Raw genomic sequence first — 15,358 nt, forward strand, 5'->3', positions numbered from 1 at the left:
ACACATATAATCCAATTCCACAATACACTGCTGCTATGTACTCCACTCCCCTTCAGTTTAGCCCAGGTGGCCAGGTCTGCGGAGTGCTGAGTCAGTCCCTCTGCGCTACAGCCCTGAATTCTCACCTCCCACTGCTGGCGTCGGGTTCGGAGCTCCATGAGCCAATCAGGTTCCAGACTCTCCTCTCGTTCAGGCCTCTCCAGCAGCCCTGGATCAGAGAGTTTCAGTCGCTCAGCCAGCTATCTCATTGGGGGAAAGGAGACAAAAGATGAAGAGTGGTGATCTCAGAGTGTGCTGGGAACAATGAAGAGAGGGCTCTTTCAGCCATGTGGCAGGAGAGAATTGCTTTTAAAAACAAACAAATAAGCAGTGGACACACGGGACTCTTGCACAAATCATGACCTCCAGCAATCCAGTGTTGCATTCATGATGTCTGTAGGAAGACATCCAGAATTCTAAAGGAGCTATCTGAGGTGCTGAAGCCTATTCTCAAAATAGGTTCAGTGCCTTGGATAGCTCTTTTAGAGTTCTGGCTAGTTCTGACTGAAATCCAGAATGGGTTTGCAGCCCCACCGAAATTGATGCCATCAGCCTCCACTGGACTGAGTGCTTAGGGCAGAAGGTTTTATATTCAGGGAACATGAAGCAGTCGCCTTGCTGAAGCTAAGCAGCTCTAGATCTGGTCAATGCTTGGATGGGAGACCAGCTTATCTGGTGTGATGGCAGGGGATGCTGCAACCTTGAAGCTAAGCGGGTCTAGGCCTGGTCAATTTCTGGAAGGGCGACTACCAGGGAACCCCAAGTGCAATGATTCCTGCGTTGAGCAGGGGGTTGGACTCGATGGCCTTGTAGGCCCCTTCCAACTCTACGATTCTACCTGGGAATATTGTGTTGGCTTCCTCGAATCCCATAATGAAAAATAGGGGCGGGGAGAATATAAATGTAATAAAATAAAGTAAAAAATAAGTCTTCTGCTGGGTGTCTAGCTGTCACCCTTACAGATATAAAAGAAGACTGGGCCCTTAACAGCATGGACAACTCATAAGCTGTAGCGGCAGGGTCTTGCTATTTTATTGTTTTACTCTGTACAGCACCATGTACATTGATGGTGCTATATAAATAAATAATAATAATAATAATTTAAAAGTCTACCTTAACCATACAAAACAGCTTGGATTGTGACTCTTATTTCAGAGATGCTTTGCAAGATAAGTCAACCTCATGGTGAAGAAATCATCCCTTCCTCAGCAGTGCTGGCAAACAACACAGGGTGCACCATCGACAGTCACATTTACGTCTACACTAACAAAATGCTTTTCACCATGATAGGACTTCTATGGAGAACTTCTATGGTGTTGGGTTTGGGAAACACCACTGCCTCACCTAAGGCCACCTAACACAGAAGTGGGCAACTTGTGGCCCTCTTGATGTTTTGGCCTACAACTCCCAGGAGCCATAGCCAGCATGGTGAGGGTTATAGGAGCTGTGGGCCAAAACATCTGGAGGGCCACACGTTGTCCACACCTGAGGTAATTTAAGTCCCCACTGTACTGACGTCCCCATGCACAGCATTTCATCTTTTCTCCATAGAGTTGAATGACATTTATTCATATGGGAGAATGTAAAGGCATGGACTGAAGAACTCTTGAGGTCAGATGCTGGCATCAAGGGTCAGCATTATTGGGCACCTGCCAAGGCACAAACCCTTGCAGGGGGGCCCCCTGCTACCCCCCCCCCTCTTTCAGGCCCTCCTGCTTTCCTCACTGCTGTTGCTGCCTGTTCACCTGCCTTCTCTGAACATGCAACGAGATGAAGCAGCAACAGCCTCCACTTGCCCTTGTGGCCTCCTTCTGGACAGTTGTGCAGATTGGGCCCAGAGGAAGAGGGTAAGAGAACAGGAGTAGTAGTGCTGGTGAGGAGGATCTTGTCCAAGGCTCCCCCAAAAGCTGGGGCTGCCTTTATTTATTTATTTATTTATTTATTTATTTATTTATTGCACTGATATACCGCCCCCATAGCCAGGGCTCTCTGGGCGGTTTACAGAAATTCTAAAATTAAGATAAAAACGAGTATACAAAATTTAAAATTCTAAAACACAGAACATATACACATAAGGCATTAAAAACTGTTAAAAAACTAAACATGTGGGTGATTAAGATGTGCCGCCATATGCCTGGGCAAAGAGGAAAGTCTTAACCTGGTGCCGGAAAGATAGTAGCGTTGGTGCCAGGCGAGCCTCATCAGGGAGATGGTTCCATAGTCTGGGGGCCACCACCAAAAAGGCCCTGTCCCTCATTGCCACACTCCGAGCCTCTCTCGGAGTAGGCACCCGGAGGAGGACCTTAGATGTTGAACGTAGTGACCGGGTATATTCACGTCGGGAGAGGCGTTCCGTCAGGTATTGTGGTCTCAAGATGTGTAAGGCTTTATAGGTCAAAACCAGCACCTTGAATTGGGCTCGGAAACATACAGGCAGCCAGTGCAAGCAGACCAGAGCAGGTGTTATATGGTCAAACCTTCTGGTTCCTGAAATCAATCTGGCCGCTGCATTTTGCACGAGCCGCAGCTTCTGAACCGTCTTCAAAGGCAGCCCTACATAGAGCGCATTGCAGTAATCTAACTTGGAGGTTACCAGAGCATGGACAACTGAAGACAGGTTATCCCTGTCCAGATAGGGGCATAGCTGGGGCGGGGATTAAACCTGGTGCCAGCTATGAAGACTAGTCTCTTCTGGCAGACCTACGCAGATGAATTTTAAATCTAAGAATTTTAAGATGTCCTGATTGTGATTTTAATATTATATAGGTTCTATATGCTCTTGTAATCAGTTTAATTATTTGACTTATCTTGTATTGTTGCTCTTAATGTTGTTCCCTGCCTCAGTATATGTATTACACCGGGGGATTCCAGGGCCTGACATCCCAGGTTGTGCGGGATAGCAGCCTGTTCATTTTGCCACCTAGACCTCAGAGCTAGCCATAGAGTACCAAACCATATCTCCATAGCCCCTGCCCTCCATCGACATAGCTGTGTGTTCCCTAAATTGCTTCGCTAAACTGCAGTACTTATCACACCGGCGACAACCCTCTCCAAATTCAGCAGCCACTAGCACATTATTCATGTCAAGCACTCCTCGGGAGCGATGCGTTTCCTGATACATGCCGAGGCTGTGTCACAAATTGAGGGGCTTGCAAGCCATTCATGTTAATGTGTTTGTGAATGTATGAAACACAAATTAGGCAAATGTGATTATCATCAAATGAAACATTAGAGAGGAAATAGCAGGTTGCCTTGTAACAAACTGAGCTACTTAAAGCCTCCATCACTTCTGTAATTCGTGTTATTCGCTATATAGCTGTGTTGTTGTGGTACTTTTTCATTTCTTCTGAATTTTGTACAGCTGAATCTCTTGTTAAGGGAAAGCAGACGCTGTTGACTATGGACTGGCAGAATCTCAGGAGTTCTCAGTCAGGTAAACAAGCCCGGATTTACTGTAGGCTGCTTACCCAGCTGTGCTCCATCTTGGGAAATAAAGATTTGCCTATTTTGATGCATGCTGTGGTATTCTCTAGCTTGGATTATTGAAATCCGTTCAATATGGAGCTGGCCTTGAAAAATGTCCAGGTTCTTCATCTGGTTCACTATACAGCAACTTGGATGCTGATAGGAACCAGTCATTGTGAGCATATTACACTTGTACTCAAACTCCCCCAATCTAGCTAAAGAAATCCATGCACATCAACAGCCTTATGCCTGTTTACCATCCTTTGGCTCACACGTAATTTTTTGGTTTGAGAACTGCAGGCATAAATCAGATGCTTGTTGAGATATGCATCCAAGATGAGACACTGCCTCTCTCCTATGCCCTTCTGCCATGTACATACGGGCGAAACGAACTACATCGACAGGAGAGAATAAATGGATACGAATTGGATATCAACAATCGTAACACCTGGGAACCAGTGGGAGAGCTTTTCAATCTTCCAGAAATTCTATATCAGAATTGGAAGCTGATGTACTTCAAAAGAGAGAGCCCAGGGTGAAGTTGGAATTCATGAATAAATCTGACACTATCATACTTGAATTTAAGAGAATCTAGGAATGGCTGGCTCACTACAGTACGGGTGCTTTCCGACGCATGTTTAAATAGGGAGGGAAAGTCCTACAACTCCTGGCATTCCCCAGGGAGCATGGCTGGCTGGGGGGAATTGTAGGACATTTTCTGTTTAAAAATGCATAGAATTGTGCCTAAGTGTTTGTTGCTCTTATTTAGAGGATTCATCTTGCTTGGCCAATTGGTCACCAGTTTGGAGTGAGGACCAAACTAAATGTGACACTGTGGTGTTTTTGAATGTAAATATCAGCCAATCAAAATAACAATGCTCAGGGAAGGGGTTAACTCTCTCCTCCTATGCCACTATTCCAAGAGAAATTCACATACCATATCCCCCACCCCTCCAAAAAAACCACCACCCTACTATTTGGCATAGGAGGCAAGCTCCCATTTGACACCAATGGAAGCTCCCCTCCAGTGCCAAATAGGAGCTTAATGGATGGAGTGATTTTCATCAGAAACATGGCATGGGAAGAAAGGTTTAAATTACCACCACTCCCATGTGCCACAGTCCCGATTCTGATCAGAACCTTTCAGTGATCACTGTTTTAAAAGATTCGTTGAACATGTTATTTGCTCTGGAGTCACTCCCACTCTGGTTGGAACTTTTGCTCTAGCCTTCCCCAACTGGGTGCCCTCCAGATGTTTTTTTAGTATAATTACCATCACCCCTGGCTACTGGTCATGGGCTAGGGATGATGGGAGTTGTCATCCAAAACATCTGGGGAGCACCACATTTGGAAAGGCTATTTTACTCTTTTGACTACACTATGAGTAAGAGACCACTAAACTTCCTAAATTGAGAGTTTGGTGTACACACATCACCTTTTTACAGGGTTTTGCCTTGCTGCTGTTGCTCTCAAACTTAAGCCAGAATAAATCCCAAGCTTGGTTTGCATCTCTGTGCCCTGGTGCCCTGCAGGAAAGGAAAAAATGTTCTTCCAAAGCACCAATTAAATTCCATGTTTATGAAGTAGAGACTGGGACCAAACTCAATAAGAACCAGCCGTTGTAGTTACCACAGTTATTAGCAGCTACAAAATAGTGTTGGCATCAATGACAGTAATTTCCCCCTAGAGATCTGTCACACACCCCTCTTTCAATGGCAGGAAGTACTAATACAAATACAAAGTCTTGTGCACAACTCCATTACATCCCTTCCTCAACCCGCACCCCCAGTTCCATTACGAAAGGGCATCTGAATCTCCTGCAATGTAAGTACGCTTAGGGTTACAGCTTTAAGAAATGCCATTATTGTCTTGTTAGCTTTCCTCGCCCATAACCAAGGACCCACCTTGATCACTTGCTCTAGGAGGACAGGGTGAGTGATCTGTTTCTGAGCAAGGAGAGCCTTCCCAACCCCTTCACAGTAATGCAAGGCCTGGGCAGCGAGACCGTAGTCCAGAAGGCGAGAGGCATAAATCAGCTTGTACACCTGTAAAGGACAATTAGAAAATCAATGCGCGTACAGATTTTAGGAGGAGGAGATGCAGAATAAGGAGTGAGCTGGAGTGTCTCAAATGATGTACCCAAACAGCCCTTCAACTGAAGGCTGTCTTTCCCAATCAGCTAAAACACAATTGGGGTGCTGAGCACTCAACCACAAAGACTCACACGTGAAATATAAGATAGACGCAATATACTACAAATGTGGGGGATATACCGTATTTCTTCAATTGCAAGACGCACACTAATTTCAGTACCACCAACAGAAAAAAAAAACCTAAGACACACCTGCGATTCTAAGACACACCCCATCTTTAGAGATGTTTATATGGGGAAAAAAGTGTGTCTTAGAATCGAAGAAATAGGGTATATAGTATTCTTACATATACAGTTTGTAAATAAGTATACAAAACTCTTTCTTCTTGCAGATACACCGCCTAAAACCCCTCCAAAAAGAACCAACGGTGCAGAAGCCTCCACTATATAGAAAATGTCATCAGTTAAAAGCTGCTGTAATCTAGTGGCAAAGAGACAGTGGTGGAACAAGAAGTTTCATGCCCTGCGTTGGGAGAAGTGATACGGTCCTATCCTTGCTGTACAGATCACAGAGATCATGCACAACAGGTGCAGGAAACCTCCCACATCAGCACCGGACAACGCGGTCAATGTTCAGGGATGATGGAGGGTGTAATCCAGCAACACCTGTAGGGCTGCAGGTTCCTGACGCATGTGAAGGGCTTTCGATGCTCAAAGCCATACAAAAATGCTATGTATTAATCGACTAATTTGTTAAGCCTTTGATGTAAGATTAAAGAATGTAATCATACTTGGGGGAAATGCCTGGTTAATTGAGGGTAAGTGCCCGAAAAACTATCTTGAGAGAGCAATGAGCAAGGGTGTGTACCTAGGCCCTGTAATTATTTGTCCATGTAGATGGACAAATCTTCCTAATAACTTCCTGACTGTTAGAGCAATCCGACAATGGAACCAGTTACCTAGGGAGGTGGTGGGCTCTCCCACACTAGAGGCATTCAAGAGGCAGCTGGACAACTGTCTGTCAGGGATGCTTTAGGGTGGATTCCTGCATTGAGCTGGAGGGTTGGACTCGATGGCCTTGTAGGCCCCTTCCAACTCTACTATTCTGTGATTCTGATTCTATGATTCTATGGCAGTTACTGGCTTAGGATGACCAATGGGAATGAGGGTGAATACAGAGGACCATTCATCAAGTGCTAACTTACCATGGGATGCATGTGACTACTTGGAAAACCAATTGCCTATTTCCCAAACTATATGTGCTGCTAAATCATATGTATATTTTCTCCAATTTTGGTGTTTTATTTGGGGGGATTTCTTTCTTTCCAACACCAACCACAGAGGCTGCTGACAGAGGGAGACCAGTGGTTACTCAAAGGGCAAAAGACAGCTTGGGGTGGTGATTCAGAGCAGAAAAATGGCTGGAGGTGAATGGATTAATCCAGCCTTCGCCACTCTCGCACCCTCCAGATGGATTGGACTGCAACTCCCAGAATTCCCAGCCAGCACAGCCAATGGCAACTAGCCTTTGGGTTTCTGTTACCTGGAAAGAGGGGATGAATGCTTGACGACACCCCAGCAACTGGCAGTACTCAAAGATTTCTGTCCTGTGGATACATTCTGTCCTTGCAAACTGGGCAAACACCTGGCTGGAAGGGAAAAGCAGAGAGACAGTCAAGGATGGAGAGTGAATGCTTTCTCCTAAAACTAAAGGTGGGTGGAGGGGGAGAAGCCGTGTCCTTGTCCTCCTTCAACCCTCTTCTGCCTGTCCAGTAGTTTGAAGATTAAAACTAACACTGTCAACAGCCACAGAATGAAATTGTATTCACTCTCACCTATTAACTGGGTAGTTCATCCATTAAGTTTATATACATTGCATATCACCCAAACTTTAGTTACAGCAGACCTTTAGAGATATTAAAGAAACGGACAGATGACCTATGTATGTCTTAAACAAAAGCGAGCTCTCACTGCGGAAGCAAAGACCTGTTTGGTATCCCCCTGCCCCATCTGACATTCCCTGTTAAAGTAACACACTAGGACCAAAAATAGCCTTTAAAAATAGGTGACGCATGGCCCCATCAGTTAGCATTTGCCTTTGCCAGCTATGGCTGCCAACACAACCCTTGTGTGTGTTCAGCTTTGAATTCCCTGATGTAGCAGCTGAAGCAGCTACAGCTTCTCCCAACCGTTCCTTCTCCAGATAAGTAGCACAAAAAGAGATGTAAAATTTCTGAAAAGTTTTGAAGCCATGGAGTGGGTGGGTGGGTTTCTTTCTGGGGTCAGGGGAGCTGGAAAAATAGAAATTTCAGGGGAAATCTGAAAAATATGCAGTACTTTTCTTTAAGCGTTTTTTGAAGATCTAAAGTCACTTTTACTTTAGGGACTAAAATTAGGGCTGTGCTCCGCTCCGATTCGGATTGGATCGCAAATCCGGAGCGGAGCGACCCGATCCGCTTCCGCCAAAGGCGGATCCGGATCGGGGGAGCTGCAGATTGAGGCGAAGCGGTTCGCCTCCATCCGGAGCTCCGAACGCAGGTAAGGGGGGTGGGAGGCTCACCTGGCGGTGGCGGTGCAATCCGTGTGGCGACGGCAGCAGAGCCAGGTAAGGGGGCAGGGGGGCTTACCTGTTTCCATCAGTCTGTCACAGGCTTCAACTGAGACCCAGGCCTCAAAGCGGAAGCAGGCCTGCTTCCGCTTTGAGGCCTGGGCCTCAGTTGAAGCCTGCGCCGGACCAGAACGGAAGCAGGAAAGTGGGGGGGAGGGGGCTTACCTGCCTCTGCCACCATCGCCACACGGATTGTGGTGGCAGAGCCAGGTAAGCCCCCTCCCCCCCCACTTTCCTGCTTCCGTCGTGGTCTGGTGCAGGCTTCAACTGAGGCCCAGGCCTCAAAGCAGTTGAAGCCTTTGATGGACCGTGATGGAAACAGGTAAGCCCCCCTGCCCCCTTACCTGGCTCTGCTGCCGTCGCCTGGGCCTCAGTTGAAGCCTGCGCCAGACCACGACGGAAGCAGGAAAGTGTGGGGGAGAGGGGCTTACCTGGCTCTGCCACCACAGTCCGTGCGGCAACGGTGGCAGAGGCAGGTAAGGGGGCAGGGGGTGGGGGGCTTTTTCAGCCCCCATTTTGCCCCCCCTTCTCCACATACCTGCCTCCGCTGTCCGCCGCGGAGGCAAGTAAGTAGGGAAGGGGGTCAAAATGTCGATCCGCCCCTCCTGATCTCGCTCCATGGAGCAGGGGAAGGTCATATCGGCCCGATCCAAAAGTTGCGGATCAGGCCACGAAGCGGTTTGGGCGGTCCATGCACAGCCCTACATAAAATGTATTATTGATAGATTTTAAATGTACTTTTATCTATATTTCTATCCTGCCCTTCCTTACAAGGAGCCCAGGGAAGCAACTTGGTTTGCTCCTAAAATGATGAGCACCTAGAACAGCCTCCTTCAACCTGGTGCTATCCAGAGGTGTTGAACACCAACCCCCACAATTCCCAGCCATTGGCCATGCTGGCATGGAATTATGGGAGTTGCAGTCCAACATATCCGGAGGGTGCCAAGGTTAAGAAAGCTGGCAGGCAGGCGGACATGAGAAGGAGAGAGAGGTAGAGCATGTGGCACAGAGATTCTAAAAATGCATGTGCCTTCGTCAGATTACAGCCTGGCAACCCTGTTGCCAATGAATCAACTAAATCACTGGTACTATATCGATAAAAGCCTTCCTTCCACTTACATCTGCTGCACCAAGCAGGGGCCTGGTCTCTTTAGTCATATAATTCCTTTTAAAAATCCAGATTGAGGGAGAAGGATGGCTGAAATAGGAATAATACACTTTCCCACATTGTTGCAGCAGATGGACTCACACCCACAATGCCTGTCATTAAGGCCCTGTTCAACGGGCTTTTGACTGTTTCTCCAGAGTGATGCATCCATTGTCCAAAAATGTCCAAGAGTAATTGAGGACCACTAATGTGCATTTGAAATATACACTGAAGTTCTTTCTGTATTACTAGGTGGAGCTGTTGCTTTTCAGGGGACTGTCATGCGGAAGTACAAGCGAACTTCACGGGTGCTCCTTAAAATGAGGAAATGGTGGCAGGGAGAAGGGTGCTTTAAGTGAGCCTCAGCAAGAGGAAAGGAGGGTCAGCAACGAGGTGGCGTTCCAAGCAGAAAACCCTTCCTACAGGTCAGATTAGATTTCCTGTGGGGAAACTGCTGACGGCCCCCCACAAATGTCCTGATTCCATGGAAGCTACTTTAAGCAGCACCAAAGTGTCAATTGTGTGTGTTGCTTGAAGATGCAAGAGTTGCTTGGGCCTTTAGTTCTAATAAGAAGTGAACAGTGTAAAGGTGAAATGAATCGTTAAAATGCTTTCCTCATTATCCAGCCAGAGTGCCATTAGCATAAGTGGAACTGTTGGCTCCTTAAATTGGATTTTTAACCTTAGCAGTACCTCCTAAGGTGAATGACTAAATCGTTTGCTAGCAGGCCTGCCTAACCTTATGGGAAGCCGACATCATAGTACACCCTAATCTCTCTGTTTCGCCACTTACGGAATCACTTGTACATGCGCCAGTTCAGAATGCAGAACACTGGCCCCTCCCTGTTAACGGAGAAACTCATTTGCCCACAAACATCTCCTAAGATTTTGCTAGTTCGGTTGACAACTACAATCCAGATTGACAAATATCTGTCAGTATTTAACATGCAAAGATTTTACAGTAGCAAAACTCATGACAATGTGTGACAGCTGACATGTAGCAGCAGTTAGTATCAGACTAAGCAGAATGTAATGATCAGCAAGGGTGAGATTTGACAGACGACATGCAGTAGATATCATACATGCAGCAGCAATCAACATTTGGCAGTATCTGAAAGAAGGCAGACATTTTACAGAATGACAGCTGACTTGCAATAGGATGCAGTAAATTTATATAAACTCCATGCATTTGCAGCCTGATCTTAAATCCCACTAAATCCAATAGCAATGCCAAATGTCGAGTACAAACCATGACATCAAAACCTGCATTTCAAATTTTGCAAAACTTGGTTTTGGTTCTACTTCCAATCCAGGAAGAATCACTTTGGGCTGGTTTATAGAACGTTGTTTGTGGAGTGTAGAGACCCGGGTTCAAATTTAGCTCAGGTACCATCTCTCAGCTTCCCAAGAAGGTAAAAACTGCAAATTTAGGCACCATCCGGGACTCCCAAATACGCTGAGCACAGTGAGCTTTAGCATCGCCAATCCGTTAAAATTAGTGCAGATACTAGATACTAGCAAGCAATCAGGCTCATTGTATTGTGGGCAAGTTAATTGGCTGGTTTCTATACTGCACTCCAAGCTTTTGTTGGAGGGGCAGGGGCAGGCCAAGCCAAAGGCATGTGTGTGTTTTCTGGTCAGTTGGCAGCCCTAGCCCTAAGCTCAGGGCTCACCTCAGCTCTGAGCACCTCCCAAGAGGCAGGTGCACAGCGCTGCTCCCATTCTCAAACCCCACACAGAAACAGGAAGCAATGCTGGCCTGCTGCTTCACAAGACCTTTGTAATATTGAGATAAGATCCTATAATGAGACGCCAGAGGTGGGGAGCATGGAGGGGGCATTGTCTGAAGGATCTCTCAAGGATTTCCCCGCACTGTGAGCCTGTGGTTGTGAAAAGGGATGAGTAGAATGAGTCAAACCATTTAGGTTGGCGGATTCCCTGCTGTCTGTTACAGAGAAGAGCCAAGTGGTGGCTGTCCTCAGAGGTGGCCACTGGAAGACTCTTCTGGAAGTGGGGGTGTCACCTTTCTCTCCCCACTCACTGGGGATGTGCTAATTCAGAGGCATTTCCGTACGCCACCCTGAGATCTTATTGATATAGGGCGGGATATAAACGTTTTAAATAAAATAAAATAAATAAATTAGGAGAGAGGTGCAGAACCTCAGGCTCACCTGAGGTCCCAATCCACCCTCCCAGAGTTCCCTGGACAGTCATGACCCTTTACAAGGCCTGGCCAATTGCTGGGTGGTTTCCCGGATTTGTGATTTTTTCCCCCCATTCTAAAAGATTGGAGCGCCTCTCCTATGGCTTCGTTACTGGCAGTAAGAGTGTTGAGCTAACATCGGCTGCTGGGTTTTCTGCCCTGTCCCTTCAGCCCCGGCCCATTTTTGCATTCTTGCCCCCACCCACCACTGGAATGTGGCCCTTGAGAGCTTCTCCTAAATGGAAAAGGGCCCTCAGGCTGAAAGCGGTTCTGCAGCCCTGCCCTAGAAAGAGCCAGCTCCAGGTTGTTGAGGGCCCTTGGGCAAAGACCCCCTCCATGGGCCCTCCAAGGGTCTCAGTGACTTTCCCTTCTCACCGCCATTGCCACCAGCTGCTCTGGCTCCTCCTCCTCTTTCTCCTCCTCGTTGCCCCTTCCTTGCTTGAAAGGCAGACAGCCAGTGCGCAAGTAGGCCGTGGCATCTGCTGTTGCTTCTTCTCACCACTACCATTTGTCTGGGCTAGAGGTAAACAACCAGGTTGCAATGGTGAAGTGGAGCAAGTCCAGGGGACCCTTATCAGTGGGTCCCTACTGGACAGAGGGCCCTTGGCAAGGGCTCAATCATGCCTACCCTTGATACCAGCCCCGGCACAAGCAGCTCACCTAGACATCCAAGGGCAAGCAGGAATCTGCTGGCGTTTTAATGCTCAACCTGCATAGATGCTCAACCTGCATAGATGCTCAACCTGCATATAGATGCTCAAGCTGCATATAGATGCTCAAGCTGCATATAGATGCTCAAGCTGCATATAGATGCTCAAGCTACATATAGATGCTCAAGCTACATATAGATGCTCAACCTGCATATAGATGCTCAACCTGCATAGATGTTCAACCTGCACAGATGCTCAACCTGCATATAGATGCTCAACCTGCATATAGATGCTCAACCTGCATAGATGCTCAACCTGCATAGATGCTCAACCTGCATATAGATGCTCAACCTGCATATAGATGCTCAACCTGCATATAGATGCTCAACCTGCATATAGATGCTCAACCTGCATAGATGCTCAACCTGCATAGATGTGTAAATAAACCTTCTGTTGCAGAAATGCCATGGGTCTCCCAGAGACCTCCTTCTAAGGAAACTGAACCCCGTGTCAGTGCTGGAACCCCTGAGATCGCTCACCACTTGGAAGCAGGCACACGTGTGTAACAAGACCTTAAGTACTTTGAATTAAGCTGGACCTTACCCCTCCCTGCCTTCACTCACCTCTGGCTACTGCCCAGCAACACCAGGCGGTCTGCTTTAACTCCGTAGTGGCCAAAAGGGACATTTGCCATCAGGTAGCAGAAGTGAGCAGCTTCTATTAACTCTTTCCCAGCTGGGTAGGTAAAAGGGTAACATATGAAATTTCAGGAAGACATGAATATAGTATGCACTCTAATTCTTTTGAAGAGAGAAGCCATTGCAGGAAAGATGGAAGAGATTCATGGGCAGGGGGCGACCATAACCTCTTGCCACTTCCCACTCCAAGATGTAGACACTGTACTTTTTCTAATATCTTGCCATTTTCTGGATAGCTGAATGTAAGCATAAGGCAATGAGAATCCGTAGACAGAATTTGCCAGAGGCAGAAGAAGAGGCTGAGAGCGCAAAGGAAGCTTGAGGGCTAATCTGGGCTTCTGGGCCCAGGTTCCAGCCATTCCCTGAGCTTCTGCCAAAGAGGGGGCAGAAAGGAAACATGGTGGTTGGATTAAGGAAGGGCTCCCATGTTTGACAGAAGCAGGCAGGAGCCCGGGAGGAAGGACACTGGCTATTATGTTCAGATTACCATCACTCGCTCTCACTTCTAGCTCTCACAGCCCTTTCTAAGGATTCAGAGACCCAATTCAAGCCAAAGGCAGAAGTGTTTCCCAAAAATCCAGTTGCACAGGCAGGAGGGTGCTGAAGTGTGCTCATGTCCTGCTTGTGGGCTTCCAAGAGGCCTCTGATTGAATGCTGGACTCGATAGCTTTTCGGGTCTATCATGACTCTTCTTATAGTCTGATTGCAGAGGCGCACTTTACTTCTACATTTAAGCTGGAGGTGCACTTCTGCACCCTTACAACGAAAAAGGGTTACTTTTAGTGGGTGTGAGAATAACTTGCCTTCAGAAGCCCCTCCCCTTCCCCTAATACATTACTATGAGTCGCTGACCTGGTCAGGCCTCTTGATCACAAGGAAGACATCCAGAGCAGTGACTCATGCAGAGGCACCAAAGGCAGTCTCTTCTCTGGATGCACCTCTAAATCAGGACTGATGGGTGTGGTTAAGTATAAGAGGAAAATAAATCGTTCATGGAGAGGTGCCCTTACAGTGATTGCAGGGCACTTTACAATGGTTTTAACAGAGGGCCACGTTTGGTCTTGCACGGCTGATTTTTTAAAAACAAAATGGAAGGGCAAGGGTGGGGTGGATCAGACCCATAGCATGGGGGAGGGGACTCAAAGCCCCCCAGACACACACACACACAGTTCCAGTCTGTCTGTCTGTCTGTCTGTCTGTCTGTCTCTCTCTCTCTCTCTCACACACACACACACACACACACTTTTCTTTAAAAAATCAGCCATGCAAAGTAAAACCATGTGACAAAAAGTCATGCCTAGGTCTTCCCACACAGCTTTAGTAATCAACGAGTGGAGGAAGCACGTGGGACATTTTTAGATGCGGGGGGCACCATTCCCTTGATTCTCTCCATGGGGCCCCAGCCCCTCCCACACGGTTCCTGAATTCCTATGAGGCTGGCGTGGCGTGGGAAGCAGCCCACGGGAGAACCATCGCCATCTTGCTCCCCTAGCCTAAGGAGCAGAGCGAAGCGTGTGGCTCTCCCACTGTGTGTTTGCTGTGTGTCTTCTGTGAATCTCCTCACCTAACGTGTCTCCCATGGTGACGATGGCTTTGGGATTCAGCTCCGCATCTCCCACTTCATTGGACAGGATAACAGCCAGGTGTGGCTTCCAATCACCCCATTTCTCATCCCCAGAACACTATATTGGAAGAGGGGAGGGGGAAAGAGGGGAAAACATGAGGCACAAAATCCGTGAAGGATTAAAAATACATGAAACATCACCTCTGCTCACTGGCACAGGACCCAGAAAAAAATGCTTCAAATGTTTAAGAAACAGAATAGATGCTTCCCTGTGGGATTGGTTAAGTTCACACGTTCAGCAAAGCAAGGCAAGAACCCTTTGAACCCAAGGAAAAATCCAGGGCGTTAATCCTAAAGAGAATATTTTTCGCTATAGAAACATACTGGCATCTCTGCCTCCATGCTAGCATCCTACAGAATAACAGCCTCATGCAAAGGCATTAGCATCTGAGGTTTTTATCCAGCTGTTTTGTTTTGCCAGTAGAAGAGACCCACCGACAGAATGGATTTCCCTTTCTCCCCGCCCCCCCACCACCACCCAGATCTACTACAGAGCAATTTGGGGGCACACCCAGGCAGCTGCAGGGCGGAGGAGAGGCCAGGGAAGCGCCTTTGCACGAGCGGCTGTCTACTCATGCGAGGGTTAGACCCAACCCCAGTTGTTCGCTTTGTGTTTCGAAGGAACTCCCAGCCCCAAAAACTGACTGTGGGGACCCCAGCTTGGAAGACACCAACCTGCCAGATCCTGATTGCCCACCTGAACTAGAATCAATTGGAAAATGTCGGTTGTAGCTCTGCCTCATGGTTCTTTAGTTATCTGATTGATTTATGTAATCATATTTTAGGGTTTATGGGCTTACATCCTAAGTTGTCATAAGTTCAAGAGCTTTGT

The 15,358-nt window shown here is 47.3% G+C and overlaps 1 protein-coding gene across 5 annotated transcripts in view; it reads right to left on the reverse strand.

The window, feature by feature from the left end:
• SEC16B (SEC16 homolog B, endoplasmic reticulum export factor) overlaps positions 1-15,358 on the reverse strand; it is a 54,388-nt gene that overhangs the window by 17,995 nt on the left and 21,035 nt on the right. For all 5 annotated transcript variants that reach the window (XM_063134117.1, XM_063134125.1, XM_063134101.1 and 2 more), the window contains 5 exons: positions 14,467-14,584; positions 12,828-12,939; positions 7,140-7,245; positions 5,409-5,549; positions 126-239 (listed from right to left, as the gene is read on the reverse strand). In XM_063134117.1, coding sequence (XP_062990187.1) covers positions 126-239; positions 5,409-5,549; positions 7,140-7,245; positions 12,828-12,939; positions 14,467-14,584 — 591 coding nt within the window. The remainder of the gene's footprint in view (positions 1-125; positions 240-5,408; positions 5,550-7,139; positions 7,246-12,827; positions 12,940-14,466; positions 14,585-15,358) is intronic.

Source organism: Elgaria multicarinata, chromosome 1, assembly GCF_023053635.1.
Source record: "Elgaria multicarinata webbii isolate HBS135686 ecotype San Diego chromosome 1, rElgMul1.1.pri, whole genome shotgun sequence".
In the NCBI taxonomy this organism is placed as follows: domain Eukaryota; kingdom Metazoa; phylum Chordata; class Lepidosauria; order Squamata; family Anguidae; genus Elgaria; species Elgaria multicarinata.